Source organism: Diceros bicornis, chromosome 40, assembly GCF_020826845.1.
Source record: "Diceros bicornis minor isolate mBicDic1 chromosome 40, mDicBic1.mat.cur, whole genome shotgun sequence".
In the NCBI taxonomy this organism is placed as follows: Eukaryota; Metazoa; Chordata; class Mammalia; order Perissodactyla; family Rhinocerotidae; genus Diceros; species Diceros bicornis.
Genome location: NC_080779.1, coordinates 17,697,919 through 17,715,273, shown reverse-complemented (window position 1 = coordinate 17,715,273; position 17,355 = coordinate 17,697,919). Strand labels below are relative to the sequence as shown.

Sequence of the window (17,355 nt, the reverse complement as noted above, 5' to 3'; positions counted from 1 at the left end):
AACGGAATCCCAGACAGTCAAAAGCTGGAGCGGAGGGATCCACACTGCCGCACATCTGAGAGCGGAACGTGCTGGGCCCCCGGAGGAAGTGGGGAGAGGTAAGGAGAACTCCGCTCCCTCCCCATCAGATCAGCGATCCGGTCCGCGCGGCTCCCAGAGAGGGGGGAGGGGCGGCCCTCGGCGGGAAACTGTAGCTCTTCGGGCGCTCTCAGCCAGTGGGAAACTCCCGCACAGAGGGCTCAGAGGAGCCACAGGGCTACCATCAACATCTGAGCAACCCAGAGAGCGGATAAAGAGGGGCAAACGAGAAGCCTCCCACGTCAGGGACCCAGAGGGCAAAAGAGAGAGCTCCCCCCTCCCCACAACCCGGAGTCTGCAGCTCGACCAGATCTAGCGGTCCGAGGCAGACCAGAATAAATTGGACTGGACCCGTGGATCGCAGTGGGGAAAAGAAACAAAACAAAACAAAACAAAACTGCGGATCGCAGCAGAAAAACTGGGGCAGAGCGCAGGGGGCTTAGACTACACAGCCCTTCACCACCACACAGTGGCGGCAGGTGGAAAGTGCAACCAGAGACTTCCAGGATGAGGAAAATCAAAACCAACACAGGAACCACAATGCAAAAATATATGAAATCACCAGACCAGAAACAAAATGACAAGCAACCAGAAATCAACCCCGAAGACACAGAAATCCATAAACTAAATGACAGAGATTTCAAAATAGCTATCATAAAAACACTCAACGAAATACGAGACAACACAGACAAACAATTAAATGAGATTAGGAGTTTCTTCACAAAAGAGATTGAAATCATAAAGAAAAACCTATCAGGGCTGATGGAGATGAAGAACACAATGGAGGAGATAAAGGAGAATCTGGAATCTTTAAAGAACAGAGCTGACAATATGGAGGAAAGAATTAGTACTTTAGAGGATAGGAATACAGATATACTCCAGATGGAAGAAGAGAGAGAACTAAGACTAAAAAGAAATGAAGAAAGACTCCGAGAAATATCGGACTCTATTAGAAAATGTAACATAAGAATTATAGGTATTCCCGAGGGAGAGGAGAGGGAAAGAGGAACAGAGAGCCTATTCAAGGAAATAATAGCTGAAAATTTCCCAAATCTGGGGAAGGAGCAAGAAATACCAGTAAGCGAAGCCAACAGGACGCCTATATATATTAACAGACAAAGGCCTTCACCACGACACCTAGTGGTAAGGCTAGCCAGGGTCAACGACAAAGAAACAATATTAAGGGCAGCTAGACAAAAACAAAAAATAACGTACAAAGGAACTCCCATCAGGCTCTCAGCGGATTTCTCAACAGAAACTTTTCAGGCTAGAAGAGACTGGAATGATATATTCAAAATACTAAAAGACAAAAACTTTCAGCCAAGAATACTCTATCCAGCAAAAATATCCTTCAAATATGATGGAGAAATAGTAACTCTCCCAGATAAACAAAAGCTAAGGGAGTTCATGGCCACGAGACCGCCACTACAAGAAATACTCAAGAAGGCCCTCAGGCCTGAAAACAAGAAGAGAAAGGGAACACAAAGCTTGGAGTAAGGAGAAAAGTAGGTAGACAAAATCAGAGAAATAGTAGATCTTTACCGGAATAGGTTAGCAACCACTTAAATACTAAACTCAAAGATCAAAGGAAGAAATTCACCAAAAATAAATTTAACCTCATCACTGTAAACACACAGCCACAACACAAGATAGAATAAGGTATAACAAGAGCAACTTAGAAGGGGAAGAGGAAAGTGACTGAATTGACTTAGTATAAGGAAATAGGAGGCTATCAGATAATGGACTATCTCATACAGAAGATTTTTCGCCCAAACCTCAAGGTAACCACTAAACAAATAATCAAATTAAAACCACATATGATAAACAAAGAGAAAACTAGAAGAATCATAAGACAGAATAACCAAACTGAATTGGCAGTCCAAAACAAATGGGACAAGAAACAAAGGAAATGCAAAAGAACCAGAAAATAAGTGACAAAACAGCAACATTCAACCCTCATATTTCAATAATTACCCTAAATGTAAATGGATTGAACTCTCCAATCAAAAGATACAGAGTGGCAGGATGGATTAAAAAGCAAGACCCAACAATATGCTGCCTTCAGGAAACACATCTTAGCACTAAAGACAAGCACAGGCTCAGAGTGAAAGGATGGAAGACAATACTCCAAGCTAATGGCAAACAAAAGAAAGCAGGTGTTGCCATACTCATATCAGACAAAGTAGACTTCAAGATAAAACAGGTTAAGAAAGACAAAGAAGGGAAATATATAATGATAAAAGGGACACTCCATCAAGAAGACATATCACTTATAAATATATATGCACCCAACATAGGAGCACCAATGTACATAAAACAACTATTAACAAACCTAAAAGGAGAAATCAACAACAACACAATAATAGTAGGGGATCTTAACACCCCACTTACAGCAATGGATAGATCATCCAGACAAAAAGTTAATAAAGAAATATTAGACTTAAATGAAAAACTGGACGAGATGGACCTAGTAGACATATACAGAGCACTCCACCCAAAAACAGCTGACTACACATTCTTCTCAAGCGCGCATGGAACATTCTCTAGGATAGACCATATGTTGGGAAACAAAGCAAGCCTCAATAAATTTAAGAGGATTGAAATCATAACAAGCATCTTTTCAGACCATAAGGCTATGAAACTGGAAATGAACCAGGAAAAAAAAACTGGGAAAGTGACAAAAATGTGGAGATTAAACAACATGCTACTGAACAACCAATGGATCATTGATGAAATTAAAGGAGAAATCAAAAACTATCTGGAAACAAACGAAAATGATAACATGCCATATCAAACCATATGGGACGCAGCAAAAGCGGTCCTGAGAGGGAAACTCATAGCAATACAAGCCCACCTTAACAAACAAGAAAAAGCCCTAATAGGCAACCTTAAATTACACCTAACAGAACTAGAAAAAGAAGAACAAACAAAGCCCAAAGCCAGCAGAAGGAGAGAAATAATAAAAATCAGAGCAGAAATAAATGATATTGAGACCAAAAAAACAGTAGAAAGGATTAATGAAACAAAGAGTTGGTTCTTCGAGAAGATAAACAAAATAGACAAACCCTTAGCCAGGCTAACTAAGAAAAAAAGAGAAAAGGCTCAAGTAAATAAAATTAGAAATGAAAGAGGAGAAATTACAATGGATACCATGGAAATACAGAGGATTATAAGAGAATACTATGAGAAATTATATGCCAACAAATTGGACAATCTAGAAGAAATGGATAAATTCTTAGACTTATACAACCTCCCAAAATTGAACCAAGAAGAAATAGAGAATCTGAATAGACCAATCACAAGTAAAGAGATTGAAATAGTAATCAAAAACCTCCCAAAAAATAAAAGTCCAGGACCAGATGGCTTCTCCAGTGAATTTTACCAAACATTCAAAGAAGATTTAATACCCATCCTCCTCAAACTATTCCAAAAAATAGAGGAAGATGGAACACTTCCTGAATCATTCTACGAGGCCAACATCACCCTGATACCGAAACCAGACAAAGACAATACAAAGAAAGAAAATTACAGGCCAATATCGCTGATGAACATTGATGCAAAAATCCTCAACAAAATATTGGCAAACCGAATACAACAATATATTAAAAAGATCATACACCATGATCAAGTGGGATTTATACCAGAGACGCAGGGATGGTTCAACATCCGCAAATCAATCAACGTGATACATCACATCAACAAAACAAAGAATAAAAACCACATGATCATCTCAATAGACGCAGAGAAGGCATTTGACAAGATACAACATCCATTTATGATAAAAACTCTCAATAAATTGGGAATAGAAGGAAAGTACCTCAACATAATAAAGGCCATATATGACAAACCCACAGCTAACATCATACTCAACGGGGAAAGACTGAAAGCCATTCCTCTGAGAACAGGAACGAGGCAGGGCTGCCCACTCTCACCACTCCTGTTCAACATAGTACTGGAGGTTTTGGCCAGAGCAATTAGGCAAGAAAAAGGAATAAAAGGAATCCAAATAGGTAACGAAGAAGTGAAACTCTCACTATTTGCAGATGACATGATTGTATATATAGAAAACCCTAAAGAATCTGTTGGAAAACTGTTAGAAACAATCAACAACTACAGCAAAGTTGCAGGGTACAAAATCAATCTACAAAAATCAGTTGCATTTCTATATGCTAATAATGAACTAACAGAAAGAGAGCTCAAAAAGATAATACCATTTACAATTGCACCAAAAAGAATAAAATACCTAGGAATAAATCTTACCAAGGAGGTGAAGGACCTATACAATGAGAACTACAAGACATTATTGAGGGAAATCTACGATGACATAAAGAAATGGAAAGATATCCCATGCACGTGGATTGGAAGAATAAACATAGTTAAAATGTCTATATTACCTAAAGCAATCTACAGATTCAATGCAATCCCAATCAGAATCCCAATGACATTCTTCACAGAAATAGAAAAAAGAATACTAAAATTTATATGGGGCAACAAAAGACCCCGAATAGCTAAAGAAATCCTAAAGAAAAAGAACAAAGCAGGAGGCATCACAATTCCTGACTTCAAAACATACTACAAAGCAATAGTAATCAAAACAGCATGGTACTGGTACAAAAACAGACACACAGATCAATGGAACAGAATTGAAAGTCCAGGAATAAAACCACACATATACGGACAGCTAATTTTCGACAAAGGTGCTAAGGACATGCAATGGAGAAAGGAAAGTCTCTTCAATAAATGGTGTTGGGAAAACTGGACATCCACATGCAAAAGAATGAAAGTGGACCATGTGCTATCGCCATACACAAAAATTAACTCAAAATGGATCAAAGACCTGAAGGTGAGACCTGAAACTATAAAACTCATAGAAGAAAATATAGGCAACACACTATTTGACATTGGGGTTAAAGGAATCTTTTCGGATGACATGCCTACCCAGACTAGGGAAACTAAAGAAAAAATAAACAAGTGGGACTTTATCAGACTAAAGAGCTTTTATAAGACAAATGAAATCAGAATCAAGATGAACAAACAACCAACCAGCTGGGAGAGAATATTTGCAAAACATACATCTGACAAGGGGTTGATCTCCATAATATATAAAGAACTCACACAATTGAACAACAAAAAAACAAACAACCCGATCAAAAAATGGGCAGAGGAAATGAACAGACACTTCTCCAAGGAAGATATACAGATGGCCAATAGGCACATGAAAAGATGCTCAACATCACTAATCATCAGGGAAATGCAAATCAAAACAACACTAAGATACCACCTCACGCCCGTTAGAATGGCTATAATCACCAAGACAAAAAACAACAAATGTTGGAGAGGATGTGGAGAAACAGGAACCCTCATACACAGCTGGTGGGAATGCAAATTGGTGCAGCCTCTATGGAAAACGGTATGGAGATTCCTCAAAGAATTAAAAATAGAGATGCCCTATGATCCAGCCATCCCACTACTGGGAATCTATCCAACGCACCTGAAATCAACAATCCAAAGAGGCTTATGCACCCCTATGTTCATTGCAGCATTATTCACCATAGCCAAGAAGTGGAAGCAACCTAAGTGTCCCTCGACTGACGATTGGATTAAGAAAATGTGGTATATATATACAATGGAATACTACTCAGCCATAAAAAAAGACAAAATCGTCCCATTTGCAACAACATGGATGGGCCTGGAGCGTATTATGTTAAGTGAAATAAGCCAGAAAGAGAAAGACAAACACTGTATGATCTCACTCATATGTGGAATATAAACCAACACATGGACAGAGAAAACTGGACTGTGGTTACCCGGGAAGTGGGGGTGGGGGGTGGGGGGTGGGGGGTGGGCACAAGGGGTGAAGGGAGTCATATATGGGGTGAAGGACAAACAAAAATGTACAACCCAAAATCTCACAATGTTAGAAACCATTAAAATATCAATAAAAATGTAAAAAAAAAAAAATGCTAAAGACACAGGTTCTGCAAAATGTTATGCATTTTTGCTGACCATGTAGGACCTGCATTTTCTGAAAATATAGAGTTCCTCTGTGTGTTATTTAACTTTCAAAGCAATGAATTACAAGGACTAGGGTTATAGAATGAATTCTTCATAGTAGAGAATCTGGGAAGTGACAAAGAAGGAGAGAATGGCAAATGGGAAGGGAGATTTCCTCTATGTTCCTCTCTCTGTAAATGCATATTTCTAGTGCAGGAAGACCACTTAGCTGAATAATTTATAATTATTCTGTTAGCATGAAGTTCATCAGAGAAAAATAAATGAAAATAAAACTCGCATGCACTATTAAAAAAAAAAAAAAAAAAAAAAAAAAAAAAAAAAAAAAAAAACTAAGTACCCGTTCAGGAAGAGTGGGTGCCCAGTTCTCTCACCTTCACTCCTGTGGCCATGTCTGCTGTGGAGAGGACTTCTCCTATGACAAGGTTCCGACTGATAAAATTCTTTGTTTTCTCTGCCTGAAAACACGACAGACCCAATGTCAAGGTTTCCTTATGGTTTTCTGACCTTTTAAATTAACGTTTTGATAATAAACGTACGTTACTTTTATAATAATAAATGCAACACAATAAAAACAATTTTAAAATTAAAAATAATCCTATCACCTTGCTGAAGTAAATGTTTTCATCCTTTCTTAACGTGGCCATCTGGGCTCCGACCACATACAGTGTTTAAAGACTCTTTCCTTAGACAATAGAAAGTCGACTGGGTCCGTATGGAGGCCAGGCTCCTGACACCCCGCTCAGGCCTTGTGTTGCCTCCACCAAGATTGTCCCTCTGGGTCTCCAAAGCCGGACACCTCCAGGATTCTGCCTAGAACATGGTGCAGCCCCTCTGCTCTGATGCTCAAGTCCAGATGATGATCTTGACGTGAAGACAGAGGATTGGGAAGGTTGGGGAACATTCTGGACACAGGAAAAGCAATACTCTTCACTTTTCTTTCTAACCATAGACCATCTCAGGGCTTTGATAATTTAAAAACCATGAGGTCCGGTCCCCCTTCTTTGCCCTCTTCTCACTCCCTGTACACAGCAGCCACAAATCCCCAGAGCTATAGGAGCCACTCCTTTCCACCAGCGAGAAACAAGACAAGGCAAAAACACTGTCGCTGTTTTTATTTTAAAAATTCAGAGGCAGGTGGCATTTCCTTAGAAGGTGGTGAGCCCCTAAGTGTGCAAACTGCAATTCTCCATCGTTGGAATTAACGTCAGTCTTCTTTATTCGCCAGTCTCTTCTGAGACTCAGCCAATAAAATCTGGTGCTTGTTGCCGTGTGTACACGTGTGTATACATGTGTGTGCCTATGTGTGTGTGCCTATGTGTAGGTAAAGTGCGTGTAAACTGCCCACCAGCAGCAGGACGATAACCAACATTCCTCGATGACTCGCAGTTTCCACATCGGCTTAAGCTCTCTTCCCAAACACACTCTGTGTTTTCCTCTCCTGTAGGTTTTCACAGTGTTCCTCTCAAGCATCATTAATTTTATCAAACAGCAAACTGTCAAAATTTATGACTCTTACTGTGGCTCCAACCCAATGCATCTTGTCTTGATTATTTCCTAAAATATCTCCAGGCTTGAGCATGAACCATTGCATGGCTCCAGCTCCAGCTCACACTGGAGAGTTAGTCACCAGCAAATAATAAAAAACAACTGTAGCAGACACATGCGGACTTTTTCGGAGGGCCCATGTGCCCTCTGTCCCACGGATCCTCGCAACAACCTTCCATAAGAGGCCAAGCACGACAGGAAGTACTGCCCCAGGCAACAGACGGAAAAGCCTAGACTCAGGGAGGTCAAATGACTTGTCCAACTAGGGTCACCTAGTAAGTGGCAGAGCAAAGACCAGGAACCAGGTCTACAGATCCCTCATATGGATGTCTTGTCCCCACCCCTCGCCGCTCCTCATTCCTAAGCTGGAGGAAGTCCCTGGACCCTGGGTGGCCCAGCCTTCATCATCTGTCCACCTCTATTTTGCACCACTCTCCTCGTCCCCAGGGAGCACCTGACATCAAACACCACAGGGCCCAGGTATCGTCACAACAGACCCTTCCTCACCTTAAACCACCTGCTCTGCTTCAGCCAAACCTAAAGCATCAGGAGTAAGTAAATTCCTCTGAATCTCCAACTGTTCAGTTTTCTTCCTATTTCACCCTCTCCATTTACTATTAATACAGGAATATGATTTTATCATTAGTGGTATCCAGATGTGGTCATTTTTACTCACCAGTTTGAAATAAACTATAATCCCATTTGCTGAAGAATCAACTCCAAATTTAGCCATCTTGGAGCATTATAAATTGTTTATGATGATTATTTTCCTTCCTTTGCTATTAGATCCGATGGGCAATACCCGTAGGAGTTTGTCATTGATCCTCTGATGTTGATTTAAGCATTCATTTGGACTGGTCCATTTCAAGAAGTGAAAGTTCTAGAACTAACACTAGCCTTAATGTTTGTTAATGTTGACTGCCTCCCTGGTGTATATTTTTAACATCTTCCCCACACATAAATTCTCTCTTTTCTTCAATTCCTCTTTCATTTCTGATCTGTTAATTGTTATTAATTAAAGAATGTCTAATATTGACAAGATTCCTCTCTCATTCAACTGGCAACATAACTGCATTGTCTATACTGGTAATGACCAATCTATAATCAACATGTGTTTTCAGCATTTCTACTGTATCAATAGCTGCCTTCACGTAGACTTGGTATAGTCAAACCAAACTCAATTCCCATATCAGCATGTTAGTTTGTAGTAATTTTAAATGATAATGATTCCATAAATATATGGAAAGTATTCCCAACCTTGTATTTTGTCCTAAATTACACCCCATGCTATTTACATTTCTGCTTACTAAATTCAGTCTCAAACAGAAGGAAGGTAGTTTTCTCTAAAATACCCCTCATTTCTTTGTAGAGCACTTGAGGTAGCAGACCTTTATGATGTAATATTCTGTTTCAAGTCAAATTCTGCAAAAATGTATATTTTTGATTTTATGAGCCCAGAGTCTCTAAAAGGTATATATTCTTCTTCAACTAAAATCAACTTGATTCAGCACTGCTTGGGTGTCTATAATCTGAGCTGTCTTTCCTCTGATATTAAAAGACCCTTTACAACCCCTCAGCAGCCCCAGTAAGGTGCCCAGCCAAGGGCACTGGGCAGAAAGAAGTTCTTGATCTCAGTTTTCTGGTATCAGTTCCCAAACTGGCATATTTGCTCCTTCCAACTTCTGGTTTCAATTTTCTATTTTAGTTATGTCTTCTCTGTCTCACTGAATGCATGTCCTTTGTTATAACTTGCCTCAAATTATTTTAGAAAAAGAAGGGGTCAGAGTAAAATATACAAATCAAATAAATAAACGGGCTTCCAGGATTCAATTGTCCGGGGCCAGCTCTAAACGAGACTCTTGCCGACTGGATTAATCAGTCCTGACCCTCCCTCCAAAAGAGATCCCAAGCATGGCCACTCCTGACATCTCCCACCACCGTCGTGTGTGGGACTATCGTAACAGCCTCCCGGCTGGCATCCCTGCGGGCCTCTCTGCTTCCACTCTGCCCCAAACATCAGGCATTATGATCTTTGTTTGATCATGAAGGTAAAATTTACACACCATGAAATGCACTGACCTTAAGTACATGAACTCTGTCAATTATCTACCTGTGTAACCATCACGCCAATTAAGATGATAGAATCTTTCCATTCCCCCCAGAAAGTGCCCTCATATATCTTTTCAGAGTCCCCACCCCCACAGGCAACCACTGCTCTCTTTTTATCACCATCCATTAGCTTTGCCTGTTCTTGAACTTACATGAATGGAATCGTACAGTATGTACTCTTTTATACCTGCCTTTTTTCATGTAAATAAGGCATCCATGTTGTTTTCTATATCAGTAGTTCATTCTCTTTTTAGGACTGAGTCGTTTTCCATCTATGAATATTCCATAATTTGTCTCATCTCTTATTGGTGAACATTTGGGTTGTTTCTGGTTTGAGGTTTTTATGAATAAAGCTGACATAAACATCTATGTACAAGTCTTTTTGTGGACATATGTTTCCGTTTCTCTGTTGTAAATCCCCAGGAACGCAATTGCTGGAATAAAGGCGAGATTTATGTTTAATATTGTAAAGAACTGTCAAACAGTTTTTCAAAATGGTTGTTCCATTTTATACTCCTACCAACAATATATGAGAGTTCTAGTTTCTCCACATCCTCATCAGTATTGTCACTCTTCTCCATTTTTAGCTATTCTGGAGGGAGTGTGTCATCTCATTATGGTTTAAATATGCATCTCTCAGATGACTAAAGATGCTGAGCATATTTTTACACGCTGATTGGCCATTTGTATACTTTTATAAAGTGTCTATTAAAGTCTTTTGCCCATTTTTTAAATTGGGTTGTTTGTCTTTTTATCATCAGAGCTCTAGGAATTCTTTATATACTCTGGATACAAATCCTTTGTATCTGGACATAAGTTTTTGTCAGATATATGCATTGCAGATATTTTTTCCAAGTTTGTAGATTGCCTTTTCATTCTCTTAATGATGTCTTTTGATGAACAACAGTTTTTAGTTTTGAAAAAAACCAAGTTACCAGTTTTTTCTTTTACACGTTTAGTGTTTTTTGAGCCAAAGAGACATTCTCCCCTGTTCTTCTGCAAACTTTGTAATTTTATAATTTATGTTTAGGTGTATAATTCATCTCAAATTATTTTTGTGTGTAGTATGAGGTAGGGATCAAGGTTAAATTTTTTCTATATGTTTATCTAGTTGTTTTAGCACCATTTATTGAAAAGACTCTTCTTTTCCCATTGAATTGCCTTGGCAACATAGTCAAAAAATCAATCGATCATATATGTGTGGGTTTATTTCAGGCCTCTCCATTCTGTCTCATTAATCTATTTGTCTATCCTTATGTCAATACCACATAATCTTGAGTAGTTTTACAATAAGTCTTGAAATCAAGTAGTGATAGTCCTCCAAATTTGTCCTTTTTCAGAATCACTTTAACAATTCTAGGACTTTTGCATTTTCAGGTATGTTTTCTGAATCAACTTGTACATTTTGATCATTGCACTATAATATTTTTAAAATGAACATCATGCTGTGCTTCCTTCCCTCCCTCCCTTCTCCCCCACCCCCTACCATGATGGAAAATCTCCAATGACTCCAGTTACCTTTGCAAGAAAATCCAAACCTCTCACTGTGGCCTCCACATCTGGCCTTCTTGTTCCCTGCTGGTTCCTGGGGCCACAGCAGGGTGCTTGAGCAGAGAGCGGGAAAACTCTGTACAAAGGCTCTATGTAGCCCTTGTACTTCTGTTCTCCCAAGGGCCTTGACTACTCCAGGACAGCCCAGTACAGGAATGGTGAAAGGCGACAGTCCCATGGCTCTGTCTAAGGGTATTTTTCTCCTTTCACAACATTATTGTAGTATTCCGACAGTTCAGGATTTTCCAAATTCTTGCCTTAAATTTAATACCTCTTCTCTTGGCCATGCTTCCTACCAATTTCCTAGCTGCTTTGGAAATTCTTCTGATTATTAGTGTAATCACATAATTTATCAATATTGACAGCATGTAATAATGAATGTATCATATTGACATTACCAGCTTGGTGCATAAGCTTACTTTTCTGTTAATGGAAAGTGTATTATTTTACATTAATTTTAATGGAAGATAGTGGCTGATTTTGCATCCTGCAACTTTGCCAAATTTGTATAAGTTCTAACAGGTTTTTGTAGAATTTTTAGGTTTTTCTACATACAAGATCATGTCATTTGTGAACAGAGATAGTTTTACTTCTTCTTTTCCAATTTACTATGTTTGATTTTCATCCACAGCATCTACAACCATGTGACATAATATAAATTTACTTGTTTATTAGTTCATTCTCTGCCTCCTCTCAGTCTAAAATGTAAGCTCCATAAAGACAGGTATTTTTTGCCTGCTTTGTTCACTGCCTCTTGAACAGTTCCTGGTTTATAGTAGGTGCTTATTAAATAATCGTAAAATGAATGAATCACCTGGCACATAGAAGGGATTAGCAAATGATAGCAAGTAATAATTATTGTTATTTTTAACATAATATTTCACTTCAAGAGTAATAATGAAGCCTTAAAGTGAGAAGTTTTCCTTATGCAGAATGGCTCACAGTGCAATGAGCAAACAGCACCAGGATCCCAGCTGCATTGGAGCCCTGGGCGGGACCCAACTCACTCCCTGGCATGCCCTTTCAAGTAATCCCTGTGGGCCATCACGGATGACAACTCAGCTTAGGTGCCAATCTACACAGAGGAACTTCTGTAAACAGGCACTCCATCCTGTCATCTCTGCTCAAATCCTCCACAGCATCCCATGGGGCCAGGGCTGGCCTGGCCAGAGTGCTGGCCAAGTGGCCAGTGTCCAAGTCTGTGGAGCTGGAGCTGGGACAGGGAATCCTGCCAAAGGCAGCACACGAGACTGAGAGCCAGGGGCAGCCTGTCACGGCCCACTAGGAAAAGCCTGGGTTCCAGTACAAACAGAAGCCAGAAGGCCAAGGGCAGAGCCAAGGCTAAGGTATCGGAGCCAAGAGCTCAAAGTAGGTCAAAGGTAGGAACCAGGACACGGACAGAGCAGGGGAGGTGTACCCGGTCATGGTATTGGCTGTGGGCAACAGGGTTGGCCTGGGCTGGATGGGCTGGTGTAAAGGACCAGCGGCCGGATAGACATCCTCAGCCTCTTGGCATATTCCCTGCTCAGCTCCTCTGCAACACACCCACGGCTTCAATGTAACTGCTTCCTGGGGAAAGCTGCTCCTTTTCTCAGGGGTTAATGAGGAAAGCAACCATTTTCCCCATTCCCAGATGCCTTCTAAGGTGAGCTGACCTTAGAATCTTATTCCATTTTAGATCTGATATTTCTCTAAATACAAAAACAAAAACCATCCCAAACTGAGACTATGTAAAATTCTAAATCAAAATAATAGATAATTATAGTACAATAAATATAAATATAAAGCCACCAATCTCCTGCCAATTCCCTCCAAGCTGATCTGAGATGGGGATTCCTGGGAAAACAGTGGATGACTTAGACCAGTGGTTCTCAAAACCTTATGGTCTCTGGACCCCTTTACACTCTGAAAAATTATTGAGGAGTCCAAAGAGATTTTGTTTATGCAGGTTACATCTATCAATTTACCATACTAGTAATTAAAACTGAGATTTTTAAAAAATATTTATTCATTTAAAAGTAACAGTAATAAACCTACTACATGTTAATGTAAATGACATAATTCTTATGACAAATAACCATAATTTCCAAACAAAAAAAAATTAGTGAAAAGAATGGCATTGTTTTACATTTTTACAAATTGTTTTACATCTGGCTTAATAAAAGACAGCTGGACTCTCACAGTTGCTTCTGCACTCAGCCTGTTGCCATATGTTATTTTGGTTGAAGTTTATGATGAAAATCTGGCGTCCTGCACACAGGTAGTTGGACATCTACTATTCAGGTAATACCTGAAAGGGTCTTGGTACCCCCAGGGGTCCTCAGACCATATTTTGAGAACCATTGGTTTAGATAATGATGATGCTACCATGCCCACCACTCGTGTGGCTCATGGGAATGAGGATGAGCAGAGCTCAGGATGGGAGAGAAGATGATGTGGGGAGGAGGGAGTAGTCATGGAGTGGGTGCTTCATCACGCAGCCATCTGTCCCCTCTCCTCACGGGGAGCGGCCTGACCCCAACTGGCTCCCTCCTCAGGAAAGGAAATATTGGGCTGGGGCAATCCTGAGTCAGCCCTGACCTATGATTGGCAGGGACCAAATGCTGAATGGGAATAATCCAGGGGAGAGACAGTACAGAGTACTGAGAAAGAAGGATGGGGCCACAGCGCTCAAGCCATGATGCACTCTGGACCACCTGGGGGATTTAAATTCTGACTGAATTGGCCTGAGCAAAAGCCAGGACAGCAGGAGTTTAGAAAGCTCCCTCAGGTGATTCTAACGTGCAACCAGGGGTGAGAACCACCAGATTTAAGTGGGATCAAGAAGCAGACCACCTGGGTTTGAATCGGGGCACTACTAGTTATATTTATAACTCACTGGTCGTATAACCTCAGGCCAATTACTCAGCTTCAGTTTACTCATCTGTAAAACGGAAACACCATTAGGGATGTTATGAATATTAAATGAGATCATCCATTTAAAGTTCTCAGTGCTGTGACTGGCATAAAATATGTACTCAGTAAGTGTGAGCTGTTGCTATTGGTTATGGTGATTTGGGTGCAGGCTATCAGCCTCTGTCAGCTTCCAGGGACAAGCGTCTCTGAGGAAGCTGCCACACACACAGGACAAGGCACCCGAGGGAGGGGCTGGGGCTCCAGTCCCAGCACTGTCACAGAGCAGAAGTCCCACCTGGGTCCTCTGTCTCCTCATCTGGAAACACAGGGAGTCAGCGACTTCGCCTGCCCAAGATCCAGTCCTGGAATCCTCAGCAGAAGAGAATGCCTGGCTGAGGGGCCACTGGAAACAGGTGCAGGAGAGGGTGACAAGGTACAGTGATGGTGTTCACACTGTGTGTGTGCGTGTGTGTATACACTCTGTAGTCAGACTCATGCTGTTTTTTCCTTTTAAAATTAAACGTCTCAAATCTATTGCAGATGGCAGAGGGGAAAACACAGAGTGGAAATATTTTAGTGGCTTATTCTTGGCCTGTGGACTGTCCACAGAGACCTGGAACGAATGGGGCTCACTCCTCATTTGTCCTCGAGAACATCATCATTACACATTACACTCTGCGCTCTGCCTCGGAGCTCATCGGATCATGCACGAAAGTGAACAGCAACTCGAAACGGGGCCAGGGAAAGATGCATGGACTTGGAACGCTCTCTGAACAGGCGGTACAGCCATGACTCAATACTTTTATTAAGAGGCAGGATGAATCATGTAACACTTCTTCTAGAATTACTGGACGTGGACGGCTTCTCCAGCTGTGTACAGGGTGGAATTTGAGAGCTTTCAGACCCAGATGTGCTGCTTGCTGACTCTCATGTCATCCGCCCGACAAGATGAGCCTGCCGTGCTGAGGACTGGCTAGTTTAACTTCCTTCAGGTTCACTGGCTTTTGTGAATTCACAGAGAGAAGTGCCAAACGGGCTGAAATAACGAACAGAAATGAGCTGGAGGCATCGTCTAGGGCCAATCCTGTACCTCCCGGAGGAATTATACCTAATCATGCAGGACAGAGTCGTCCGGGCTGCCTAAGACCGTGAAGGGAGCCACGAAAACAGGAAGCTAATTGGATCCAGGGCTCAACACGCTCCATCAGGAGCAAGATCACACAGGCTAATCCTTCAGACTCAATGGGTCGAGCAGCAATTAGTAAACCTCATTAAAGGATCAACCCTCACATCCAGGTCTTGAGTACTGACACTAAGTTAAGCCCCACACACATTGGGCTGATTAAGGGAGCAGGAGAGTGGCCACAGGTCAGGATTTCACCTTCCAACCAACCCCATGCCAGATGCCTTTGGAGGCCACACTCGGATAGAGAAAGTGACTGAAAGCAAAGACGGTTTGGGTTTGTTCGTCTTTTTTTCTTTATTGGCTGTATTCACAGCTCTAAATGTATGCTTCATGAAGAGGCAATCTACTAGTTTGAAAATCTATGTTGCCAGACTGCATGGGATGAGATGACTTTTCAGGCCTCACAAGCACGCTTCACTCTGTCGTGTGGGTGTTTTCCTTCCACGTGCTCTCCATCTAAGTGTGACAATGCCATATCCTTGTCACCTGGAGGTGGCTATGGTACCTCAACTAGAGGCGCCAAAGCTCTGCCTGGAATTCCTTCTTGACAAGAAGATGGTGAGTTCTGTCCTTGCCTCCTCAGGACAGCCAATCAAAGGGGGGTGGGAGGGCGGTGATCTCGTCTCAAGCATGGACCTCAGGCCCCCACTGGCCCTGATCCACACTCCACAGAAACGAGCCCCCAGTGGTCTCCTGAACGGGGAAGACCCCCACTCCCTCGATCCCCAGACTCTCCCTCCACAGACCATGCTGGGCAGGAAGGCAGCCGGCTGGGCTCACTGCAGGACAGGTTCAGCTCCTCAGCCTTCTACTAACTGAAGCTGATCCCCAGTTCCAGCCCCTCCCCTAGGCAGCTCACCAGGAGGTATTTTTTTTCCTAGGTCAAGTGAAGCTGACCGTGAAGCTGAAGGAAATGGAGATGGATTTAAACTTGGCTAAAATACATAGCTCCTAACGCTCACATCACAAAGGAATTCTCTAATCACACATTCTTTCTTTCCTTCCTTCTTTCTTTTTAATGAGGCTAAATCGACTAAAATAATTCAACTGAATTTAGAATGGCAATTTGTAGACAAACAAGACTCAAACATTTTGGACCAGTCTAAATGCTTTAAAAGCCTGTCAAATGAGTTAATTACATTTCTCAAATATTTGAATTTTATGCCCAAAAGTACATTTGTTTTGTGAACAAAACAATTTCATGGTGAACAAATATTTTATGACTTCTGCTGATTCCCCTAATCCCTAGCCTGTGAGCTCAGGTGAAGTGAACGTGTGGGTCAAGGGCAGGGGGTCAATTAATAGGGAGCAGGTAGAAAAGGGGCTGAAGGAGGCACTCCCCACACCGATGATATTGTCAGTTTCCCCCGGGACAAAACAGATGTGCTTCCACAAGTCACAAAAGCAAACAAAACAAAACCAAATCTCTCTCTCTCTCTCCGTCTCACACACCCACATTACACCAAAATAACAATGAAACTTACCTGTTCCTGAATTGCACGTTTTAAGAGAGGTAGACCCATGGTAAACTTCACTCTCTGAAATGTCAAAGCTCTCATTTCATCAAGACTTAAATCATACCTGTGAGGAACAGACACAAAACGGGTGTTAAGACATCGAATTGCGGGTGACTCTGAGTAGTCTTTGGCCCAAGGGATCTGACAGAACAGACATCTTTGTCGGGTCTCTTTGTATCTCTTGTTCACTACTGTGTATCAAAGAAGGCCGACTGTGTGTGTAACACAGACTATGTATTCAGTGTGGCATCAAAATAGAAGGAAAGAAGGAAGATTTCCTGACAAGATGACTTTAAAACAAGACTCCAACATTGCCTCCTCTGCAAATGTAAGACATTTTCAGTGTCTGACTTGACTCGAGCAGCCTTTGGGGAGATGAGGGAGAAGGGGGTGACCTGTGTGGTACAAGGGGTGGACTGTGGTGGCCACAAGGAACGTGGCTTAGAGTTTCCCTCAAGA

General features: G+C 41.5%; 1 protein-coding gene across 8 annotated transcripts in view; it reads right to left on the bottom strand.

Moving 5' to 3' along the window:
* ACOXL (acyl-CoA oxidase like) overlaps positions 1-17,355 on the bottom strand; it is a 371,667-nt gene that overhangs the window by 316,855 nt on the left and 37,457 nt on the right. For 7 of the 8 annotated variants that reach the window (XM_058534585.1, XM_058534590.1, XM_058534587.1 and 4 more), the window contains exons 2-3: positions 16,864-16,960; positions 6,465-6,548 (exon numbers count right to left, since the gene is read on the bottom strand). In XM_058534585.1, coding sequence (XP_058390568.1) covers positions 6,465-6,548; positions 16,864-16,960 — 181 coding nt within the window. The remainder of the gene's footprint in view (positions 1-6,464; positions 6,549-16,863; positions 16,961-17,355) is intronic. The other variant, XM_058534586.1, reaches the window with a different exon arrangement.